This window comes from Onychostoma macrolepis, chromosome 06 (genome assembly GCF_012432095.1).
Source record: "Onychostoma macrolepis isolate SWU-2019 chromosome 06, ASM1243209v1, whole genome shotgun sequence".
In the NCBI taxonomy this organism is placed as follows: domain Eukaryota; kingdom Metazoa; phylum Chordata; class Actinopteri; order Cypriniformes; family Cyprinidae; genus Onychostoma; species Onychostoma macrolepis.
In genome coordinates, this window is record NC_081160.1 from 3,896,245 (window position 1) to 3,917,702 (window position 21,458).

The 21,458-nt window shown below is 36.6% G+C and overlaps 3 protein-coding genes across 6 annotated transcripts in view; 2 read left to right on the forward strand and 1 right to left on the reverse strand.

Moving 5' to 3' along the window:
- Positions 1 to 10,584, forward strand: part of col28a2b (collagen, type XXVIII, alpha 2b) — a 31,383-nt gene extending 20,799 nt beyond the window's left edge. For all 4 annotated transcript variants that reach the window (XM_058780298.1, XM_058780297.1, XM_058780299.1 and 1 more), the window contains 18 exons: positions 846 to 917; positions 1,016 to 1,084; positions 1,285 to 1,356; positions 1,469 to 1,537; positions 1,820 to 1,888; positions 1,997 to 2,065; positions 2,193 to 2,261; positions 2,356 to 2,424; positions 3,675 to 3,743; positions 3,834 to 3,902; positions 3,985 to 4,065; positions 4,461 to 4,496; positions 4,616 to 4,652; positions 5,271 to 5,828; positions 6,981 to 7,237; positions 7,377 to 7,578; positions 9,935 to 10,126; positions 10,238 to 10,584. In XM_058780298.1, the coding sequence (XP_058636281.1) occupies positions 846 to 917; positions 1,016 to 1,084; positions 1,285 to 1,356; positions 1,469 to 1,537; positions 1,820 to 1,888; positions 1,997 to 2,065; positions 2,193 to 2,261; positions 2,356 to 2,424; positions 3,675 to 3,743; positions 3,834 to 3,902; positions 3,985 to 4,065; positions 4,461 to 4,496; positions 4,616 to 4,652; positions 5,271 to 5,828; positions 6,981 to 7,237; positions 7,377 to 7,578; positions 9,935 to 10,126; positions 10,238 to 10,245 (2,067 nt within the window). In that variant the 3' untranslated portion in view covers positions 10,246 to 10,584. The remainder of the gene's footprint in view (positions 1 to 845; positions 918 to 1,015; positions 1,085 to 1,284; positions 1,357 to 1,468; positions 1,538 to 1,819; positions 1,889 to 1,996; positions 2,066 to 2,192; positions 2,262 to 2,355; positions 2,425 to 3,674; positions 3,744 to 3,833; positions 3,903 to 3,984; positions 4,066 to 4,460; positions 4,497 to 4,615; positions 4,653 to 5,270; positions 5,829 to 6,980; positions 7,238 to 7,376; positions 7,579 to 9,934; positions 10,127 to 10,237) is intronic.
- A 1,778-nt stretch (positions 10,585 to 12,362) lies between these two features.
- Positions 12,363 to 17,823, forward strand: klhl41b (kelch-like family member 41b). The gene is made up of 6 exons (XM_058779104.1): positions 12,363 to 13,584; positions 15,339 to 15,496; positions 15,586 to 15,693; positions 16,322 to 16,507; positions 17,023 to 17,169; positions 17,315 to 17,823. The coding sequence occupies exons 1-6, from the start codon at positions 12,469 to 12,471 to the stop codon at positions 17,424 to 17,426; spliced, it is 1,827 nt and encodes a 608-aa protein (XP_058635087.1). The 5' UTR covers positions 12,363 to 12,468; the 3' UTR covers positions 17,427 to 17,823.
- Positions 17,824 to 18,211: 388 nt separating this feature from the next.
- LOC131542610 (E3 ubiquitin-protein ligase RBBP6-like) lies at positions 18,212 to 21,299 on the reverse strand. The gene is made up of 8 exons (XM_058779455.1): positions 20,831 to 21,299; positions 20,334 to 20,433; positions 20,186 to 20,222; positions 19,566 to 19,607; positions 19,274 to 19,362; positions 19,091 to 19,187; positions 18,869 to 19,008; positions 18,212 to 18,782 (listed from the first exon to the last, which is right to left on the reverse strand). Exons 1-8 carry the CDS (start codon positions 20,988 to 20,990, stop codon positions 18,419 to 18,421), a joined length of 1,029 nt encoding a protein of 342 aa, XP_058635438.1. The 5' UTR covers positions 20,991 to 21,299; the 3' UTR covers positions 18,212 to 18,418.
- Positions 21,300 to 21,458: the final 159 nt, after the last annotated feature.

Sequence of the window (21,458 nt, forward strand, 5' to 3'; positions counted from 1 at the left end):
GAGAAACAAGTTTGTCTTTTATCAAAATTAAATATTTAAGATCCAATCAAGTCCCATCCTACATTTTTTCTTCACCTATTCATTGAAATATGTAAGAAATAATAGGTATGCAAGTTAATTGGTTTGCAAACGGCGTTTTATGTTGACGTTATCTTTTAAGTAAGACTAAAAAAATTGTGTTAATTAAAATAAAACTGAAATAAAATAAAGCTTGCTTTCTAAAAGTTGCTAAAACTTGCTGAAGTTTAAGATGAATCAGTAAAATTACTAACTGGAAATAAATAAAAACTAAAACTGAACTAAAAAAAAAAAAAACAAACTGAAATTAAACCTAAATGCCAATATTAAAATAATAATAATAATAATAAACTCAATTTAAAAATGAAAACAGAAAGTACAAAAAATAAATACATAAATAAAGCCTAATTCCACATATAAATAAAACTATAATAGTATATTAATAATGCTAAAATATCTGTTACATGTATAAAGTCATTAAAATCTTTCTGATGAAGCCTCTTGATCAAAGTGGTTTTGCTGGTTAAAATAGTTAAACATCCTACTGAAGGCGCAGGTCATAGCAGCGTAAGGTTGTTAACTTTGTTTTTGGAACAGGGGCTTTTTGCTGGTCTACCAACTCTAACAGCTTGAGCAAGATGCTCTACTAGGTTGAAAATTGGACACATGAACAGTTAACCCAGCTGATCATCCATCTCGATCAACTTGGACCACCTTGTACTAGACAATTATTATACATGTCAAGCTTTGACCAGCTAGAAACCATATAAAATTAGCACCACTTTTTCCATAATTTGAATAATTATTATATGAATTATTCTGTGAAGGGGGAACCTGGTGCTACGGGGTTATCAGGATTACCAGGTTTACCAGGAGAGGATGGAGCTCCAGGACAGAAGGTACCTGTGACACATCAATCTCTTGAATCATTTCAGCCGAGACTTAGCATCAGCACCTTAGAAAAGCCCACACATATTCATCACTGTGTGTATTTTAGGGAGAACCAGGAGCCCCTGGGTTGAGGGGCTCTGAAGGAGCAGCAGGAGTGGGCATCCAGGGTGAAAAAGTATCTCTTTCAAATTTCGCTCATCTTTTCTCACGTTTAACTTTCTAAAATCATCTTAAAAACCTATCAAATGAAAGATTTTGAGTGCGAGATTTCCATACATGTCAGTCTTCTAACTTCCTGTTTCAATGGGGTCTTTAACTGTGAACACCAGCTTGATGCTTATTGATGTAGTGTTTTGTTAATGTAATGTTGTTTAGGGTGATCAGGGTCAGCGGGGAATCCGTGGGTTAGCAGGGCCACCGGGAATAGCCGGACCCTCAGGGTCAAAGGTGAGTGCCTAGTTCTCAGCTGTGAATCTGGAATATTTTGTCTTTTGCTACATAGACATTATATAACATCTAATATAAAATTTCCTTCCGTTCTTTATTAATGTATTTGTAGGGAGAGCCTGGCACCCCTGGGAGATTGGGATTACCTGGACAACCGGGACGTGCTATAACAGGACCAAAAGTAAAAGCTTTTCTATTTGCAATCTGGAAATAAACGTTTTTAGTGTTTGTAATATAAAACAAAAAAAAAGTTAGTTTTCACAAGTCACTTTCTGACTTTTTTTCCCAATACACTATTTCCCTGTTTAATACTGTAAAGCTGCTTTGACACAATCTGCATTGTAAAAAGCGCTATATAAATAATTGTGACTTGACTTGACTTTTGGACCCCACAATATATGTGGAAAAAACCCTTTAAATGCACAGTATGTCTGTAAAAAAGCATTGTAATGTTTCATTGTAGGGTGACGTAGGCCCGCCAGGTCCATTTGGTCCAATGGGAGAGACGGGATATGGACTTCCTGGACCAAAGGTACATTTAATTCTTAATTATTGTTAATACTGTAAAATAAACCCATGTTATTAATCTGTTGTCAGTCTTGATCAAACATCAATGGATTGCTCATGCTTTGTTTCTCAGGGTGATCGTGGTGACCCAGGTTCTCCTGGTCTAAGTGGACCAAAAGGGGACGGCTATCCTGGTCCCTTAGTGAGTAAAAAAAAAAAGAGCTCTTATTAAAAACCATTCATGATCTTTACATCAATCTGTAATGAAGTTCTCGTAATTCACCATGAAGTCATATTTTGTTGTTGCTGTGTGTGTTATTTGTTTGCAGGGGCCTCCAGGTCTTCCTGGTCTTCCAGGAGAACCTGGTCTTGTGGGCATAGGAATACCTGGACCAAAGGTAGGGCGTCATCCTAAGGCAGATCTCACCTGTTTAAAAATATTCTCATCAAATGAGGTGTAAACACAGCTGTTTCATCATGACTGTGTCTCAGGGTGATATTGGCTTCAGAGGTTTACCGGGCCCACCTGGACCTCCAGGGGAAGGGCTACAAGGACCACCTGTATGTCAACAAACACAGACACACGTTAATGATATTGAATTTAAGCCCTTGTCAATCTCATTCAGTGCTTCTTAGCCTTGATTTATGACAAATTATGAACAGATCCATGAGAGCTCCTCACGATAATACAAAAGGAAACATTTGTTTGCGTGTGTTAAAGAAAATATTTAAAAGTCTTCACGGTTGGCCCAAAACGTTTTTTAGAATATGAATATTATGTTAAAATAATGTTTACACTACCATTCTAAGGTTCTTTTTTGAAGAAATTAGAACTTCTATTTAGCAAAGACACATTAAATTAATCAAAACCAAGACATGTATAATTTTATCAAACGTTTATTTATTTATTTTGTTATTTTGAACTTTCTATTCATCAGACAATCCTGAGAAAAAATGTACCATTATTTTCAACATTGATAATGTTTCTTGAGCAGCAAATCAGCATATTAGAATGATTTCTGAAGAATCATGTGACACTGAAGACTGGAGTAATGATGCTGAAAATCCAGCTTTGATGACAGGAATTACATTTTAAAATACATTACAATAGATTTTTTTTTTTTTTAAATTGTAATAATGTTTCACAATTTTCCTGTTTTTACTGTATTTTTATTAAATAATTGGAGCCTTGATGAGAAGAAGAGACTTCTTTCTAGAACTAAAATATCTAACACCAAACATTTGAACGTTCGAGCATAAATTATATATTTTTGTAGTACAAAAAAAATTGATGTGGTATCTGCAAACAAATGTGGCTAATTGTTCCCACAATTATTAATTTGAAATGTTTTGTTTGAAATGTGTTTTGCCATTTTTTTGATAAATGACACGTATCTAAGTGTGGCCTATGTATCCAAATACCTTTTGGATAAAACCATTTTTTATCTGTAAAGAATTTTTTTCTATTATCTGTGATCCCTGTAAGACATTCTGTGCATTCTGTCTCTCTGAATGAACTTCCCACAGAATACATGCCATTCCTCAAAGGTTTCATCAATTACCACATCATCTTAACGCCACATTTATCATCGTACTGTATCTGTGGTCGTATATTATACACACACACACACACACACACACACACCTGTTCCAAATCTTTTACATATGTCCAACAAATCCAGATAATGTAATCCAGTAACATAAACGTCATTCCAGATGTTCCAGAGCTACTTCCATCCCAGCACCAATGAATCTGAAAGTGTTTTTTTCCCCTTTGATTTGTGTTAATAATCTGTCTGTGAACAAAACAGGGCAACATGGGAAGACCAGGACCTCCTGGACCGACTGGGCCACCAGGACAAGGCCTACAGGGTCCAAAGGTGAGACACTGGCATACACAAATCATAAAGAGTTGACCATGCATATATGTGTTTTCAAACCTAACAGCACAATCTTATACACTATTGCAGGGTGATCAGGGGTCACAGGGTGTGAGCGGGCCAAGAGGACCTTCTGGAGAAGGAATGCCGGGGTCAAAGGTCTCAGGTTTTGTTATATAATCTGTGTTGTGATTGAATATTCATACAGTTTATTAATATGAAGACCATTTGTGTTTTTCAGGGGGATCGTGGAGGTCAGGGTGAGAGGGGGATGAAGGGGGTTAAAGGTGATATGGGAGATCCTGGTGTTCCTGGACAAACAGTTAGTAAACTAACCTCAACGTTAACAGAGTTGCTGCCTGAGTGAAGCATTTCAAATCAATCATAATGTATATGAGTTTCTATTTCATATAGGATGCAGCCTAAATAGTAGGCAGCGAGGTAATTTGCTAAAATGTGGTGTGGTGCAATGAAATAAATAACATTTTGGTGCAATAGCATGCAGTGAAATTGCAATAAAATGCATAAAAAATCAGGTGTTTCAAACAGTTATAGTAAAAATGAAACTTTTGCGAACAACAGAAATCATAAGAGCTTTTCCCCATTATATAAAAGCAAACATTTTTATGTGTGCCACATAAGCCAATTATCCTGTAATTTCCGTTTTTTATTTTTTATTTTGAGATGTATTATAACTCCCCAACTCACTTGTTTCAGGGTAGAGCTGGAATCAAAGGTGAATCTGGACTAACGGTGTGTCTTTTACATCTTTCACATCATATTACAACATTCAAACAATGATATGCATTTTATTCATATATGCAGTTCACATGTATTTCAGCTACTCAGATGTGATGTTTGTTTGTTTTTAGAGGGATGAGATAATCAGAATGATCCGGGAGATTTGTGGTATGTGTATCCCACATTACATTTGAACATAATATGCTTTATATACTGTTCAAAATGTTGGAGTTGGTAAGACTTTTTCAAATGTTTTTTTGTTTTTCAAGTGAAGTCTCTTATGCTCACCAAGGCTGCATTTATTTGATCAAAAATACAGTAAAAAGAGTAATATTGTTAAACATTTTTGCAGTTTAAAATAACAGTTTTCAATTGTGATAACATTCTAAAATGTAATTTATTCCTGTAATCAAAGCTGAATTTTCAGCATCATTACTCCAGTCTTCAGTGTCACATGATCCTTCAGAAATCATTCTAATATGCTGATTTGCTGCTCAAGAAGCATTTCTGATTATTATCAATGTTTAAAACAGTTGTGCTGCTTCATATGTTTTGAAACTGTGATACATTTTTCAGGATTCTTTAATGAATAGAATGTTCAAAAAAAGCATTTATTTAAAGTAGAAACCTTTTGTAACATTATACATTTTTGCAGTCACTTTTGATCAATTTAATGCATCCTTCCTGAATAAAAGCATTAATTTCATTAAAAACAAAAATAAATCTAACCCAAACTTTTGAATGGTAGTATGTAAAGTTCATTAAATGTCCTGTCCTGTCTTTCAGGCTGTGGAGTCAAGTGTAAAGAGCGTCCCATGGAGCTGGTGTTTGTGATCGACAGCTCTGAAAGCGTCGGGCCTGATAACTTTGAGATCATCAAGGACTTTGTGGCCGCATTAGTCGACAGACTCACCATAGGGCGTAATGCCACCCGAGTCGGTCTCGTTTTGTACAGCCTAGAGGTCCAGCTTGAGTTCAACCTCGCTCGCTACATGATCAAACAAGACGTCAAACAAGCAATACGCAGGGTTCACTACATCGGCGAGGGCACCTACACCGGCTCTGCCATCCGCAAAGCAACTCAGGAGGCGTTTTACAGCGCAAGGACTGGGGTGAGGAAGGTTGCCATCGTCATCACAGACGGACAAACAGATAAACGGGAGCCAGTGAAGCTGGAAATTGCTGTCAGGGAGGCGCATGCAGCAAACATTGAGATGTACGCTCTGGGAATTGTTAACATTAGTGATCCGACACAGGAAGAGTTTCTCCAGGAGCTCAATCTCATTGCGTCGGACCCTGACAGTGAGCACATGTTCTACATAGACGACTTCAACACCTTGCCAGGTAATAGATTCAGCAAACTTGAGGTTGAATGCCAATTCACTTACTTCTACTATATGAATGTACTTCTCTGGTGATGGCAAGATGCATAATTGAATACTGTACATATGGAGGTATGCATAATGCTTTTTCCCACAAAATGGTGTGTTTATGGCATTTTAACCAGCAGGGGCATGTTTTTTAAAAACGCTGTTTATCTTGACTCATTAATTGATTGCACTGCTAAAAAGGCAAGACATTTTACATAAACTTTAATATATTAAATATGCTAAATATTTACATTTTGTATAATCATAACTACACTTCAACATCTAAAGTTCTAAAGAACATCTAAATAATTACAATTCAGATTAAAAGAGATCAAGGTGCAGCAGTTATGCCTTATAATGCCTGAATAATTTAAGTTTTTAGTTAAATTTAGTTTTGATTTATTACTGTTACATTACAACTCATTATTAATCAACTTTTAACAAATACATTTAAAAACTGCTATATATGTTCCTCATCATTTGTAAAAAAAAAAAAAAAAAAAAAAATGCACACTTTAAAAATTGAAAGAAAAAGTTAAAAAGTTCAGTGTATGTATTACATATGTATATATATATATATATATATATATTTTTTTTTTCAACAATATAAGTCTTTACTATCACTTTTTATCATTAATATCTTTATTAATAAAAAAAAAAAGAAAAGAAAGAAATTACTGACCCCAAACTTTTGATTGTTACAAAAGATTTCTATTTTAAATAAAAATTTTAATTCATCAAAGAATCCTCAAAAAAGCATCACAGGTTCCAAAAAAATATTAAGCAACTGTTTCCAACATTGATAATAAATCGGCATATTAGAATGATTTCTGAAGGATCATGTGACACTGAAAACTGGAGTAATGATGCTGAAAATTCAGCTTTGAGCACAGCAGTAAATTACAATTTGAAGTATATTAAAGTAGAAAACCATAATTTTAAATTGTAATTATATTTCACAATATTACTGTTTTTTTCTGTATTTTTAATCAAGTAAATGCAGCCTTGATGAGTATATATGACTTCTTTAAAAAACATTAAATCATGATATTGATCAGATATTTGAAGTTGGGTAGAATTAAATATCTAATATTGCTTTTCTCTCTTTTAATTCACACTTATACAGCTCTGGAGTCCAAACTGGTCAATCAGCTCTGTGAGGATGAAAATGGCGCACTTATCTTCAGTCGCATTAATGGGTTTGAAAACGGATATGGTATTAATGGCAACCGCATCAATGGTAACAGCAGGTACAGTTATGGCACCAATGTAAATGAAGTCCACAGAGAGAACACGGGAACACACTCTGGGCTGAACACTGTCACTCATGAGAACGGGAGAGGAGGCACGTTTGCTCCAACAGCTGGTCCAGACATTAATGAGGTTAGTGCACTGATGGGCTCAACAGTGACCAGACAAGTTCTTGGTGGCCTTGGTTTAGTAATATAGATAATGAATGGAATTTTTTATTTGTGTTCAACTTTGATTTTGATTGTTTTTCACGTTTCTAATGTTCTCTCAGGAGGTTGAGCGTGTACCTGAGACACCAGACGCAAACACTTCAGAGCAGAGCAGCGGTAGAGGAGATACTCCAACAGTCACTAGGACATCCACACAAAGCAAACCTTCATCAGGGACAACATCATCATCATCAACATCAACAACTGTGAACACGTCAACCTCAGTGCGGTATATACCAGCACCACGACCACCATTACCTAAAGGTAAAAACATAACACACTCTCTAATACACTACTGATCAAAAGTTATGCATCTATAAGATTTGTATTTATTTATTTTGAAAGAAGTGAATATTTATATTCAGCAAAGATGCATTAAATTAATCAAAAGTGACAGTAAAGACTTAAATATTGTTGCAAAATATTTCCATTTTTTACTTGGAAAAAAGTATCATGGTTTCTGCAAAAGCAGCACAACTGTTTTCAACATTGATAATAATCAGAAATGTTTCTTGAGCAGCAAATCAGCATATTAGAATGATTTCTGAAGGATCATGTGACACTGAAGACTGGAGTAATGATGCTGAAAATTCAGCTTTGATCACAGGAATAAATTAATAGCATTTTAAAATATGCATATTACAATAGAAAACTACAGTGACCGGGAGGGGACATTTTCCGTTTGCTTAGTTTTGTCTTGGCCACAACATACTAACTCGTGGGAACGTCATATTAACTCATGGGAAGGTGATAAAATGACGTGGCTTTGAGATCATTTTGTCAAGGTAACTACATTCATATGTCGTGGCCTCGAGATCCTATTTTGAGGGAACGACATTTTTCTCGTTTCCACGAGTTTAATGCGTAAACAAACCTGCGTGACCATAGCAACCTGATATTATCAGAGATAATTTACTAATATTTTATTTTGAATTAAAAAATTATTATATTAATTATTATAGAAATTAAAACATTATTAAATTATTATATAAACCATAGGCCTAGGCTACCGGTCGGTATTACACACGATGTAGTCAGCATTCGAATGAAGTTTATCATGAATAAATGTTACATAAAGTACATAAAAGAAAAACAGGCCTACAAGAAATCGTTTTTGTCCATCCCACAGTCTTGTAAATCCATTAACTGATCTAAACCGTCTTTTTCCGTAATATTTTGTATATTATTATTATTATTAGACTATTTTATTGGTCACTGTATTTTTATATTCATTGATTTTTTCCCTCTTCATTTTTAACGTTCTGAATAGTTTTGTAAGCAATAGCCTACTGTAAATGCTCGACATGCCAATAAAGCTTTGATTATGCTATATGACTGGAATTTATAAAGGTTGAATTTAACATATATTTCATTTTATTTCGGCTAATTAATAAACTAATTATATAGGCTACTATGTTTGTGGAATTAATCATTCGCATAGTTTCATTTGTAAATGAAAACACAACATGCTCATTAATCGTCACACACGTGTGTAAATACAAGCATAAATTCAAATCTTTATTGGCATAATTGTCAGGCATTTACAGTATTTGCAAAATATATTGTAGCATATTAATAACACTAGCATACAGAAGGTTAATTAGGTAAAGCGATACACGAATTGAAAGGGGAAATAAGCATATATAACAATAAATATACAAATATAGCCCTAACCAATTAATATAATAATAATTATAATAATAATATCCAAATATTCAATAAAAAGACACAATCAGTTTTACATAAAACTGTGGGATGAATACAATTGTTTTATAAATCTCTGATAATCCCAGGTTGCTATGGTCACACAGGTTTGTTTGTGCATTAAATTTATGACCACGAGAAATGGCCGTTCCCAAGAGTTAATGTGACGTTCCCACAAATTAATATCTCGTGGCCACAGTAAAACTAGGTGAACCAAACATGTCCCCTCCCGGTCACCATAGAAAACAGTTATTTTAAGTTGTAAGAATTTTTCACAGTATTACTGTGTTTACTGTCTCTTTGATCAATGCAGCCTTAAAAAGCATGAGATAATTCTTAAAAAAAAAAAAAAAAAAGTAACAAGGTGTCCTTGTTACACACATTACATGTACTTACTATTGTAATAACAATTAATTATGCATAATTGCATGCAAGTAACCCCACGCCAAACGCTAATCCTAACCCTAACCATACAGTAAGTACATGTTAATATTACTCACTACTTAAATATAACTCAAACTTTTGAATGGTAGTGTACATAAAAACATTCTGCATTCTTCAAATCCTTGATTTCATAGATACTCATTCCATTTTTTGGGGGAAAATAACTAGAAAATTACTACAATGGGCTACAAATAAAGCATTTTAGTCATTTTATGACATTTACTTGCATCTTTTTTAATTATTTGAAAGTGCAAAGTCACATGCATGCATCATCTTGTCATCAAATTGCCTATATTATCTGCAGTCTTCTTTTATTGAAATGTCTGATGAACAACAAAAAAAATCTATAGTTGAAGATTCACATTAATAACAAAAGCAAGTAACCTGGTGAAATATCTGTAGATTGTTTTTCACCAGACAAGATATCTGTCCATATATGATATATGAGATATTTTTTTTAATCTATGTTCAGAAGTTGTATCTCTTGACCCCCGTTGTGAGCTGCTCCTGGATCAGGGCCGTTGTCGGGCCTATATCATCCGCTGGTACTACGACTGGCAGGCCAACGCCTGCGCTCAGTTCTGGTACGGAGGCTGTGAGGGGAACCGTAACCGCTTTGACACAGAAGAAGAGTGCAAAAAGACATGTGTTGTTGTGAGAGCAGGTAAAATACATACTTGAATTGAACTTTTCTTTAGTAAATATTACTGCAAATGAAAATGGACACCAGCTCCTTCCATATAGTCACATTCTTCACTCTTTTCTTTGCATTTAGGAGGCTGATATCCATTACGGATACCTTTCCCTTTGTCTGTAGCTAATTCCTCACACTCCAATACGATGGACCTGCACTGAAATACTCAAAAGTATATGACAAATTGGTAGGACAGGAGATTTCATTGAGAGTAGCTAGTTGATAATGCACAGTACTTTTCATATCACAACCTGCAGAACTGTGAATAAGCAATACTGTAATATTTACACTGTCATTCAACATTCTTGAATTGGCATTAATGTAATAAATGAAATGTAATCTTGATTTTGAGACCTAGTGTTGTCAGTATCAGTGTAATAAAGCTTGTCGTTTTGTATCTTGTACTTTTTGTAATAAAATATTTTGTACTTGGATAAATGGCCTGGCTGTTGCACGGTTAACAAATCCAGATGATCTGTAATTTCATGTTCACTAAATCATCATATGTTCAGCTCAAGATGGATTTGTGCTGGTTACAATAAGGTAACATGGCAGATGTTCTGTGGTGACTTTGAGGTTGCACACTGCCATCTCTTGGAGACAAATTAAGGTGCAGTATTTTGATATTGTGATGTCTGGGAAAGCAAACCGTTAGCATTCCCATTCATCTCAATGGAAGTCCAGGAAGTGCATGACATGCATCGTGCCATTTTTGTTAATGTTACCAATTATTTACTAAGGTAAAAGGTCAAGTTTTACACCATTATGGGAGGCAAAAATCATTCATTTTTTTAATTACTGCACGAATTACCTTGATTTGTTTAAATATAGTAGTAGGGCTCCAATATAATCAACCACAAACCTCTGAGAAAACAGCATCCAAAATAAAAAACTAAATGCTGAATAAACCATAGCTAACCTCTATCAATTAAACTGGTATGTTTTTCACTCGAGCTTGTCATTAATATCTCCTCATGCTTCCTCTTTAACAGTCTCACACATCTGTCCCTTATGCTTTGACTTAAATTAGACGTCTCCTTCCCCCAACACCTTTCTGCCTGTTTTAATTTTAGTATTAGTGTCTCTAGTGTTACTGGCGTTCTCCTCTGAGCCCTGAGATCATTCTAGAACCATTTGCTAGAGTTGGAAAAACATGAAATCCCATGTATTTGTGATGGTCAATATACTGTTTTGAATAGCACCAGTGAAGCTCAAATTACTAGTCTGAAATGTATTTATAATTTCCCCAAATACTGCAACCAGGAGGTAATAATATTTGGCCCAATCCCAATTCTGTTTTAAACCCCTTCACCTACCCCTATACGCCTACCCCTTTCCCTTTACTGTTTCTGAAGTAAACCCACTCATAAAGAGAGACGGACAGACGTGCGTAAATGCAATGTCCATCTCTCTCTCTCAAATTGGCCATATTTGAGAAAAGGGTTTAGCGATTTCTAATTATTGGGGGATTAGCCCCCCTCAATGGTGGTTACAGCCCTGATCAGACATGAAAATATGTTGTGGCACTACCGTGCAGTCAGTAATGATTTAACGTTAGCAAAGTAGTAGACTTAAAAGGTCAACTTTGCACCAATTAATACCTTAGAGCTGTAAAATGAACCCTTAAGGTACTATGAACCTTTCATTGGTAAAATAGGTACAAAGATGTCCCTTCAAGGGTGACTTGTACTCTTTGGGTGACTTTGAAGCTGCTGTATCCCTAAAGGTATAGATTTTGCACTATTTTCTAAGAATGCACAAGTATAACCAGCTACACTAAGAGTTTTGTCTCCTCCCAGGATTTGACGCATGAATAATAAAGTTTGACTCGAGGCACCGAGTGCTTGAGGCAGCTGAAAATGGCTCATCACCTGTTGTAGTCGCAGCTGTCTCCAAACACTGCTAGTGAAACCTTCATTGACGTGGAAAACTGAACTCAAAGACACTTGCATTAAAACTTGCAGACAAAGTATAGAAGAATAGACTGGGATTGGTAAAACTTTCCAACGCATAAGTCTCCTCAGATCTTTATGTGTCTCGTCCCGTCGTGACAGCTGCTGTCTAGGCTGGCCATCACACTGGGATCCCTTTCTTCACAACTAGGATTGAGGGATGACAGAGGCAGTGGGGGTGGACAAGAGCTGGAGGGTTATATTTAGAAGGGCAGGATTAAATAACAGCCCCTTCACTCTGGGAATCTTTTCAGCACTCTGTCCTTTTCCAGCCCGGCCGGTGTGGCGAGCAGACCTGCAGCCACCTTCTCCCCTTTTTTATTCTCTTGTCTGCCAATTCCCATCTTGAAACGCAACAGCATGGATCCTAAAGCCATAAAGGAGGAGCTGCGGCTGTTCCAGAGCACCTTGCTTCAGGATGGACTGAAGGAACTTCTGAACGAGAACAAGTTTGTGGACTGCACTTTGAAAATCGGTGACCGCTGCTTTCCCTGCCACCGCTTGATCATGGCCGCCTGTAGTCCTTATTTCAGAGAGCTCTTCTTCTCTGAAGACGGCAAGGAGAAGGAAAGCGGCAAGGAAGTGGTTCTGAATGACGTTGATCCTAATATCATGGATATGATTATCCAGTATCTGTATTCAGCTGAGATTGATTTGACGGATGACAACGTTCAGGAGATCTTTGCAGTGGCGAACCGATTCCAGATTCCCTCAGTGTTTACAGTATGTGTGAACTATCTCCAGAAGAAGCTGTCGCTGTTTAATTGTCTCGCCGTCTTCAGGCTCGGCCTGGTCCTCGGCGTTCCCAGGCTCGCCATAGCAGCACGCGATTTCATCGCTGACCGATTTGAAACCGTGGCGGCTGAGGAGGAGTTCCTTCAGCTGGCGCCTCACGAGCTCTTGGCTCTGATTGGTGGAGACACGCTTAACGTGGAGAAGGAGGAGGTTGTGTTTGAGTCGGTGATGAAGTGGGTGCGCAACGACAAGGCCAAGCGCGCCAAGAGTCTGGGCGAAGCGTTCGAGTGCATCCGCTTCCGACTTCTTCCCGAGAAGTACTTCCGGGAGAAAGTCGAGACCGATGACATCATCAAGGCAGATCCAGAACTCTTGAAGAAGCTGCAAGTCATCAAAGACGCCTTCGGAGGAAAACTCCCCGAGAAGAAACCCAAAGAGAAGAAGGAAGGAGAGGTGAACGGAGAGGCCGGAGCAGAGGCGGAAGAGGAGCTGCTGCCAGGTTACTTGAACGATAATCGTAGACTGGGGATGTACGGACGAGACCTGATCCTCATGATCAATGATACGGCCGCTGTGGCCTACGACGTGGCTGAGAATGAGTGTTTTCTGGCTGCCGTGGCAGAGCAAGTGCCAAAGAACCACGTGAGTCTCTGCACCAAGAAGAACCAGCTCTTCATCGTCGGTGGCCTGTTTGTCGATGAAGAGAGCAAAGAGTCTCCTCTGCAGTGCTACTTCTATCAGGTACAAAAAATAACTTTAAAACTAGGTGCTGGTGTGATGGTAACCACACTAGGTTGCTTAAACTAGCTTTACCAGAAGGGATCTCCATGGTCTTCACCAAGAGGATCATGCTGGTCCACTAGCTAGACCAGGATCAGCATGGAAATCCATCCTTATGGTCTTTTCATGGGACTTTGAACTGATTTAACTTTAATTTGCAAACTTAAACTACATACTTTTCAGGTTATTTTTTTCTTAAATCCTATATTTAAGGTCTCTGAATTGAGACTTTTATGGTAACACTTTACATTGTAATTTGTTAACACTGGATAACATGAACTAACAATGATCAGTACTTTTTCAGGATTTAGACAACTTTTATATTCTACCTAATGCATTTTAATTATTTCAAGTTGTACAAATTAACATGAACATGAAACAAATATGAATTAACTATATTTATACTACGGGGCCGTTGAATGCTTGAATCTGATTGGCTGCCGAACGTTCTAAGGTGTGCAATTATTTTCAGGGAAACGCACTGCGAAAATAGTTCCAGGCAGCTCTTGACCGCATTACATGACCATATCACTTCGCCAAATGATTTCTGGTATTTCAAAGGTCTTACAACAGCAAAATAACCAAAACCCACAACGACACTGGCCAAACAAATAAATATAGTAAACAAAAGGATAAAAATGACAGATCATGTCCATGTTTTTGTCACAAAATTACGCTTTATTATGTACGGAAAGCACATACTCTATCTCTCCCGCTCTCTCTCCCTCACAGACCGCACACACATAACAGTTACAGTTTGCACACACACTAACATACATCGCGCTAATGTTGTTAGCGCTACTCTGACGATTTTATCAGTAAACAACTTAAAAACTACACGACTTCACACAAGCGAGGTAACAACAACGGCGCTGTTCGTGAAGGAAAGGAACTAAGTTTCACTATATCTAGAGGCTGCCGAACACTATTGAGAGATGCACAGAGGTAATCTCTCTCTCTCTCTCATAATTTAGTTATTAACTGTATGAACTGCATTACGACGGGCCGTTGGATTATTAGAAAAATAATGCACACCCGAGGTGGATTTTTCTAATAATCCAACGGCCCGTCGTCAATTATTCCTTACATATCAAGTCAATTTCAATTTCATGTATAGTGCTTTTTACAATACATGGTTTCAAAGCAGCTTTACAGAAAAATCAAGATGTTACTATTAATAATATCGTATGAATTTAGCAGATTAGAGATGAGTTATAATGTAGTTCGATAACATAAGCAATCTAGCAGTTTTGCTATGTAGTAGCTTATATATTGTCCTAGAATACTGTTTGTACACTGAAAAAAAATGATTCATTGAATTCACTAAAACTTTTTTAAGGTAAGTGGTTGCAAGCAATTTATTTTAGCTACCTTTAAATAAACACATTTAGTTGACTAATTTAAAAAAAAATGTAATTGTAAATTTAAATGTAGATAAAAAAAAATTGTTTCCAACCACTTACCTTAAAACATTTTTTTTTTCAGTGTATGCATATATATCTAACTTTATGTAAAAGAGTTGGGTGATAATGTAGTAACATTTTGCGCCAATATATTAAAACAATATTAGTCTACAATATTGTATGTTTATAAATGAAAATGAATCTATATTAATACATTTATTCATTATTAGTTAATGATATCTACTCTTAAACCATATTGTAAGGTATTATGGGAACTTATTTGTCATTTTAAAATGATTCTATCCTATCCAGCTGGACAGTATTGCTGCTGATTGGAGGGCAATGCCTCCTATGCCCAGCCCTCGATGCCTGTTCAGTATGGGCGAATGTGAAAACCTGCTGTTCGCCATCGCTGGCAAAGACCTGCAGACCAACGAGTCCCTCGACTCCGTCATGTGTTATGACACTGAGTATGAATTCAAAAGCTTTGTCTGTCCACCTGCTGATTCTGCTCTTCACACTTGATCTGTGGCTTCAATAGTATTTCATGTCATTGCAGAAAGATGAAATGGCATGAGACCAAGAAACTTCCTCTGCGTATTCACGGCCATTCAGTTGTGTCACATAACAACCTGGTGTACTGCATCGGAGGAAAGACAGATGACAAGTAAGAGTGTGTGTGTGCAACTGAGATCAGAGGTGCTCAGGAACATATGGTGTAGTTTGCAGCTGTCTGTGATCCATCAAATTCCTCAAAAATCTTCTGTACAATGTGACACTTAAAGGGCTCTTATGATGAGGAACCCATGATGTATTCATCTTTTCAGATAAAACAACTTGATGAAACCCCCTCTTCAGTCCTAAGCATTTATTGGCAGCTATTAGTAAACACCAGAAGAACTAGTAAAAAGTAAAGAAAACTTGCCAACTGTACACTGTTCCTGTCTGTGTAGCACCTACAGCTCTGCATGTTTGAAACGAGTGGCTTAAGTTTATATTGATATATACATAATATTATATACAATTATACATTGTATATGTAGTTAAATATGAAAAACAGCCCCTTTTAAGTCAGGAAGTCAGATTGAGGTGAAGCACATTTTCTACATTTTAAAGAAAGATTACAAAGCAACATTTTTATTTAAAATAACATGAACCAATGGATTTTTCACAATAACACCAAGAATGTACTTTAAGTCAGTTTTTATTTCATATTCAACAACATAGTCGACAACATTTGGTGCACTGTAAATTATTTGATTAAAGTAAATAAATCTCTCTTTTCTGTCTCACAGCAAAGCTCTCAATAAATTGTTTGCGTACAACCACAAGCAGTCAGAATGGCGAGAACTGGCTGTTATGAAGACGGCCAGAGCGATGTTTGGTGCCGTAGTTCATAAGGGAAAGATCATCGTAACTGGAGGAGTGAATGAAGATGGACTCACAGCTTTATCTGAAACCTACGATTTTGGAACAAACAAGTATGATTTATTTAAGTATTATTTATATATTATTAAAGTATTCTTTAAATGTTTTGAACTGGCTTTTATTTGTATAGTTTTGGATTTTATTTTTTCATTATTATTTTAAATATTTCCATTTAGTTTCCATTTATTTTTATTTCAATTTTAGCAATTTTCGCTCTAGGTTTTATTTATTTTTATTTCACTTTTAGTTTTAGTAACTTATTTTATTTCAGTTAGATGCCATTGCCAAGGAAACATATCTAATAATCAAGTTTTTCACCTAATATTTAATTTTATTTCAGCTTTATTTCAATTAATGAAATTTGTTTAAAGTTTTAATTTTGGCTATCAATAACAAAAAAAATATCTTGAACGCCTTATATAAATATAATATTGTATCTGTAGGGAGATGTACCATTCTAGATGTCCTCTTCCTGCGCTTATCCATCTTTTCTGTCATCTCTTCACTGCTTCTGCATGCAAAAATGAAATATATATATATATTGTATTACATTATGATTTGCTCTCAGGTGGGACACATTCACAGAGTTCCCTCAGGAGCGTAGCTCTGTGAATCTTGTGAGCACCGGAGGAAAACTTTTTGCCATTGGGGGCTTTGCTATTGTAGAGCTGGAGGACAAAAACATTGGACCCTCCGAGATCACTGATGTGTGGCAGTAAGTCATCTACGATTCTGTGTCCAGCTGGTTCTGAAAGGAAAAAAGATTTCAGTTAATTAGTCAAGTTCCAAGAAAGTGCCCTGGAATAGATCTAGCATAGAACTGGATGTCAATTTATGTATTGACCTGTTTTCTTTCACAGGTATGAAGATGACAAAAAGACATGGAGCGGCATGCTGAGAGAGATGCGCTACGCTTCTGGATCTTCCTGCGTTGGTATGCGTCTGAATGCTGCCAGGATGCCCAAACTTTAAAATCACACCCATTTTTTTTTTTAAATGTCACTCCCTGCGGTCATATGACCTTTGACCTCAGCACACAGCTGTCTGTGGTCAATTATATCTAGTCTAAAATGAGAAGCCAAGGGAACTAAACCCTTTTCATAAAAGTGTGAAAAAAGCATTTGGGTTCCCTAAAGTGTTTTACTTTTACATTTTAGTCAAACACAGTTAATGTGAAATGTATGTGTACGTGTGTGAACATGAGCCATTTCTCATTTAATGCTATGACAGAACCATGTAAGCAAGAACAGGCACATTTCTGTATTGTTATTATACTGTAATAAAAATAGACTCTAGTTCTCTACTTCAAAAATTCTAGGTTACTTTATGTATGTGCATTTTTTTTTTTAAATAAACATTTTTAAACTTGTGTGTGTGTTTTTAGCAGATATATTTCTCTGACCGGCTAGTTTCATTATTTTAACTGCAACGTTACTTTATTATTATTTCTGTATATATATTTTTTAATTTTAAGTTTACCTATCACAGTATCTCCATGTATCCCAACTTTAACAACTTTAACACTTTAATAAATATATTACTATTTGATATTGTTTCTATAACCTTGATTAAATTACTAAAATATGTACAATATATAAATTCATATTTATTTATAGAAAATATAAAATATAATTGATACAACACAACTTTTCTTTTTTTTTTTTTTTTGCTGCTAGTGTTTCTTTGAGAGCTTGAAGCCAATGCTTCACAAGGTTTCTCCAATGCAGGACTGAAAGCCTCTCAGTGATGTGGTCTCTTCTGGTCTGTATATTTGTTTAGAGGAGATCTGGAGTGGGAACGATTCCCTCTAACATCCCGACAACTCTTTGATTATTGGTTGGGAGACCGGGATCGACGGCTGTAGGTGTGCAAAGATCTGGTTCCATTCCTAAAATGATTCACCTCCTGTGTGAGACAGAATCATAAAATAGATGCAGAAGATGAACTACAAGAAGAAACAGGGTTTAAGGTCTTACTTGACGCAAAACAGTGTTTGCAGTCAAACTGTCAGGAGAAACATCCGACTGTCTGCAGGTTGGACAAACGTGTCCGTCAGACTCCAGCAAACACGTTCTGATACCTGACACCAAACGATTGTCAGAAACAGCCTGTTTGCTTCTGACTGATGTTTGTTTGATCAGACACTCACATTCATCACAGTAGCTGCTCCTGCAGCAGGGAATCATCACAGCATCGCTCAGCAGATCCTTACAGATCAGACACAGCAGCGTCGCAGGAACCGGATCGGATGAGGATGAGGATGAGGATGAAGGGTTATTCTGGGGTGAGAAGGGCGGCTTCTCTTTCTTCCCAATCGCATAGGCATCACTAAACAGATCAAACACAACATGATTCAAACACAAGACTTTAACAAACACTAGAACCTGCAGCAAGACCAAGTACAGTAAACTCACGCATCCATAACGGGAATGACGTATTTCCCGCTGCTGTCCATCATGACTCCCTTTCTGTCAGGATCATCCACCTCCACCAGGAAACTACGAGGAATCCCTGCGCATTTCCGTATGCGCTTATGAGGAGCGCAACTTTTGTCCTGTGAATTCATGAATGACTTTCAAACTCTGACATACTAACAGGGAAAAGAGCTCGAGTTCACAGCAGCTGTGTCCAGTTACCCCATTGCTCGGGCAGTTTTTAATGTGATGTCCAGGAATCCTGCAGCGGAAGCAGATGTAGTTTGGTGGAAGCAGTCCGACCAGCTTCATCGCATCACTGATGAACGTCAGAATCATGAGCATCTCTCATATATTCATTCATAGATTCATAGATTAATTCGCCGTCAATGTCTGAACACTCACCTGCTGGAATAATAGCACAGACTGGACTGGTACATCACAGCTTTGAGTTTGTCCTCCTCTGATGCATTTGCCTCAGCCAGATTCTCAGTCTGTTTCACAGGCATTTGCATCTTTTAATGTTTAGCACTGAGACACTCAAACCTCCTGGAAGAAGCTGCTTGTGTGTCATTGCGGCTTCACAATACATTGTGTTTTGATATTCAGCACTTATTGTCTTCATTACGACACTTCATATGCAAACACTGAAGTTCATTACAGTGCAGCAGGGCGTATTTCTCATTGTTTTCAATACCTTCAGAAGCAGATCCAGTGAAACTGGTGAAGAATCACCAACCTGCTGCTGAAATAAACATGAACACAAGAGGAGTTTTACCTCTGTGACGAGACACAAGGCTTATTTAGAACAATAGTGAGGTCAGTCACAGAGTTTAGAGACCAGAGACACATGAACAAGACACACAGAGACATAGATGAGACATGAGCGAGGCGGCTCGTCTACAGAAACCTAATCAGAATGAAGGCGCACAGCCTTGACCGTCAGGGAATTAATAATAGTTTTATTGAGTAATGTTGCAATAATCATACAGCAAATGTGGTTATTCATACAGAAAATGTAAAGTAAAAATGAACAATAGTGCATATAGAATGAAAATATTATTTAAAACGGTTCAGTGGAATTGGGCTTACATTCGATTCGAATCAAGTAACGTTAAATGGCTTGTCCAGACAGTTTGATCTAAAACAGAGTAACTTTATAAAACTTAGCAAACGTGGCTATCTGTAATATACTGGAGGAGTCAGCTGACGATGTTCCATATGTTAAAGTATAAAAATAACCATAGGAATCGAATATTTGACGAAGCACCTTTCCAAAGAGAGTTATTAAACCAATGCAAACACTTTTCTACATACTGTTTGTGAAGATCCACACGATGGTTCAGGCCGATTACTGCAAAACCAAACAGCAAAGAGTTCAAATGACTAAAACACCAATGACAGACTGATGATTCTTCATATTACATCTAAATAATAACAGTTGTGTTCACGTCACGTGACTTACTTGACAAATCTTTTGTTTGTGGATTTGAGCCCAACAGCAGGGATTCGTCTGATAACGACTGACGTGTTGTTGGGAATGAGAGCTTCATCATCAGTGTATTCTGACAGAAAAACACCAATAAAACCTTTAGTTTTACCTCAGACAGTACCATAGTATTCTATAAGTGACGTTAAATATATCAAAATACCAAAATATTACCATCTGACTCCATGTCTAACACTACAGGCGGCACTAGTACAGCAGCAGATCCATAAATTTAACTCTTTATTGAACATAAAAGCATTCATTTGTGTTCTAAATTTGTGGAGCTGAACTCACCTTCATTGGTTTGTATTTTATATGTTTAGTTTAGTTTAGTTTAGTTTGTGGAGCTGAACTCACCTTCATTGGTTTGTATTTTATATGTTTAGTTTAGTTTAGTTTGTGGAGCTGAACTCACCTTCATTAGTTTGTATTTTATATGTTTAGTTTAGTTTAGTTTGTGGAGCTGAACTCACCTTCATTGTTTTGCTCGCTGCTGATCTTTAGGTCACAGAGCTTGAGTCTCTCGCGTCTCATGATTTGTTGTTTTAACTCTCTCACAGTGATGTGAACGCCTTCAAACAGGATCGTGTCGTGACTGAGTTTACTTCGAAACTTATAATGAACACAAGGCATGTTGACACTTTTAGATTTCACCACACAAAACACAACTGGTCTAAACTATCAAAATCGCCGAGGGAAAAACCAACGATCAATCGATTAACTCAATAATCGTCGCAAGATGCTGATGAGACCATAGATATGTATACGATAGGCTATGGATATGGATAGCATACATTTCTATGGATGAGACAGTCAGGTTTACAGAAAAAGCAAACAAAACGTTGCCATGGATACTGATCAAGCTTGTCCAATTAAAATTCCTCATGACGCAATGCACCTGAACGCTGAAAAACTTGAAATTGCCTACGTATTAAAAACATGTGAAATTTGTACCTGTTTAATAAGGTTTATAATTATTAATCTTTATGAATAATTATTAATAGGCCTATTAATAATTATTAATATATGTTTTGTGTGTTTCCTTATAAAGCATTGAAAAAAACAACAATTATTGGATTTTTTTAAAGCTATTTTAGTTTA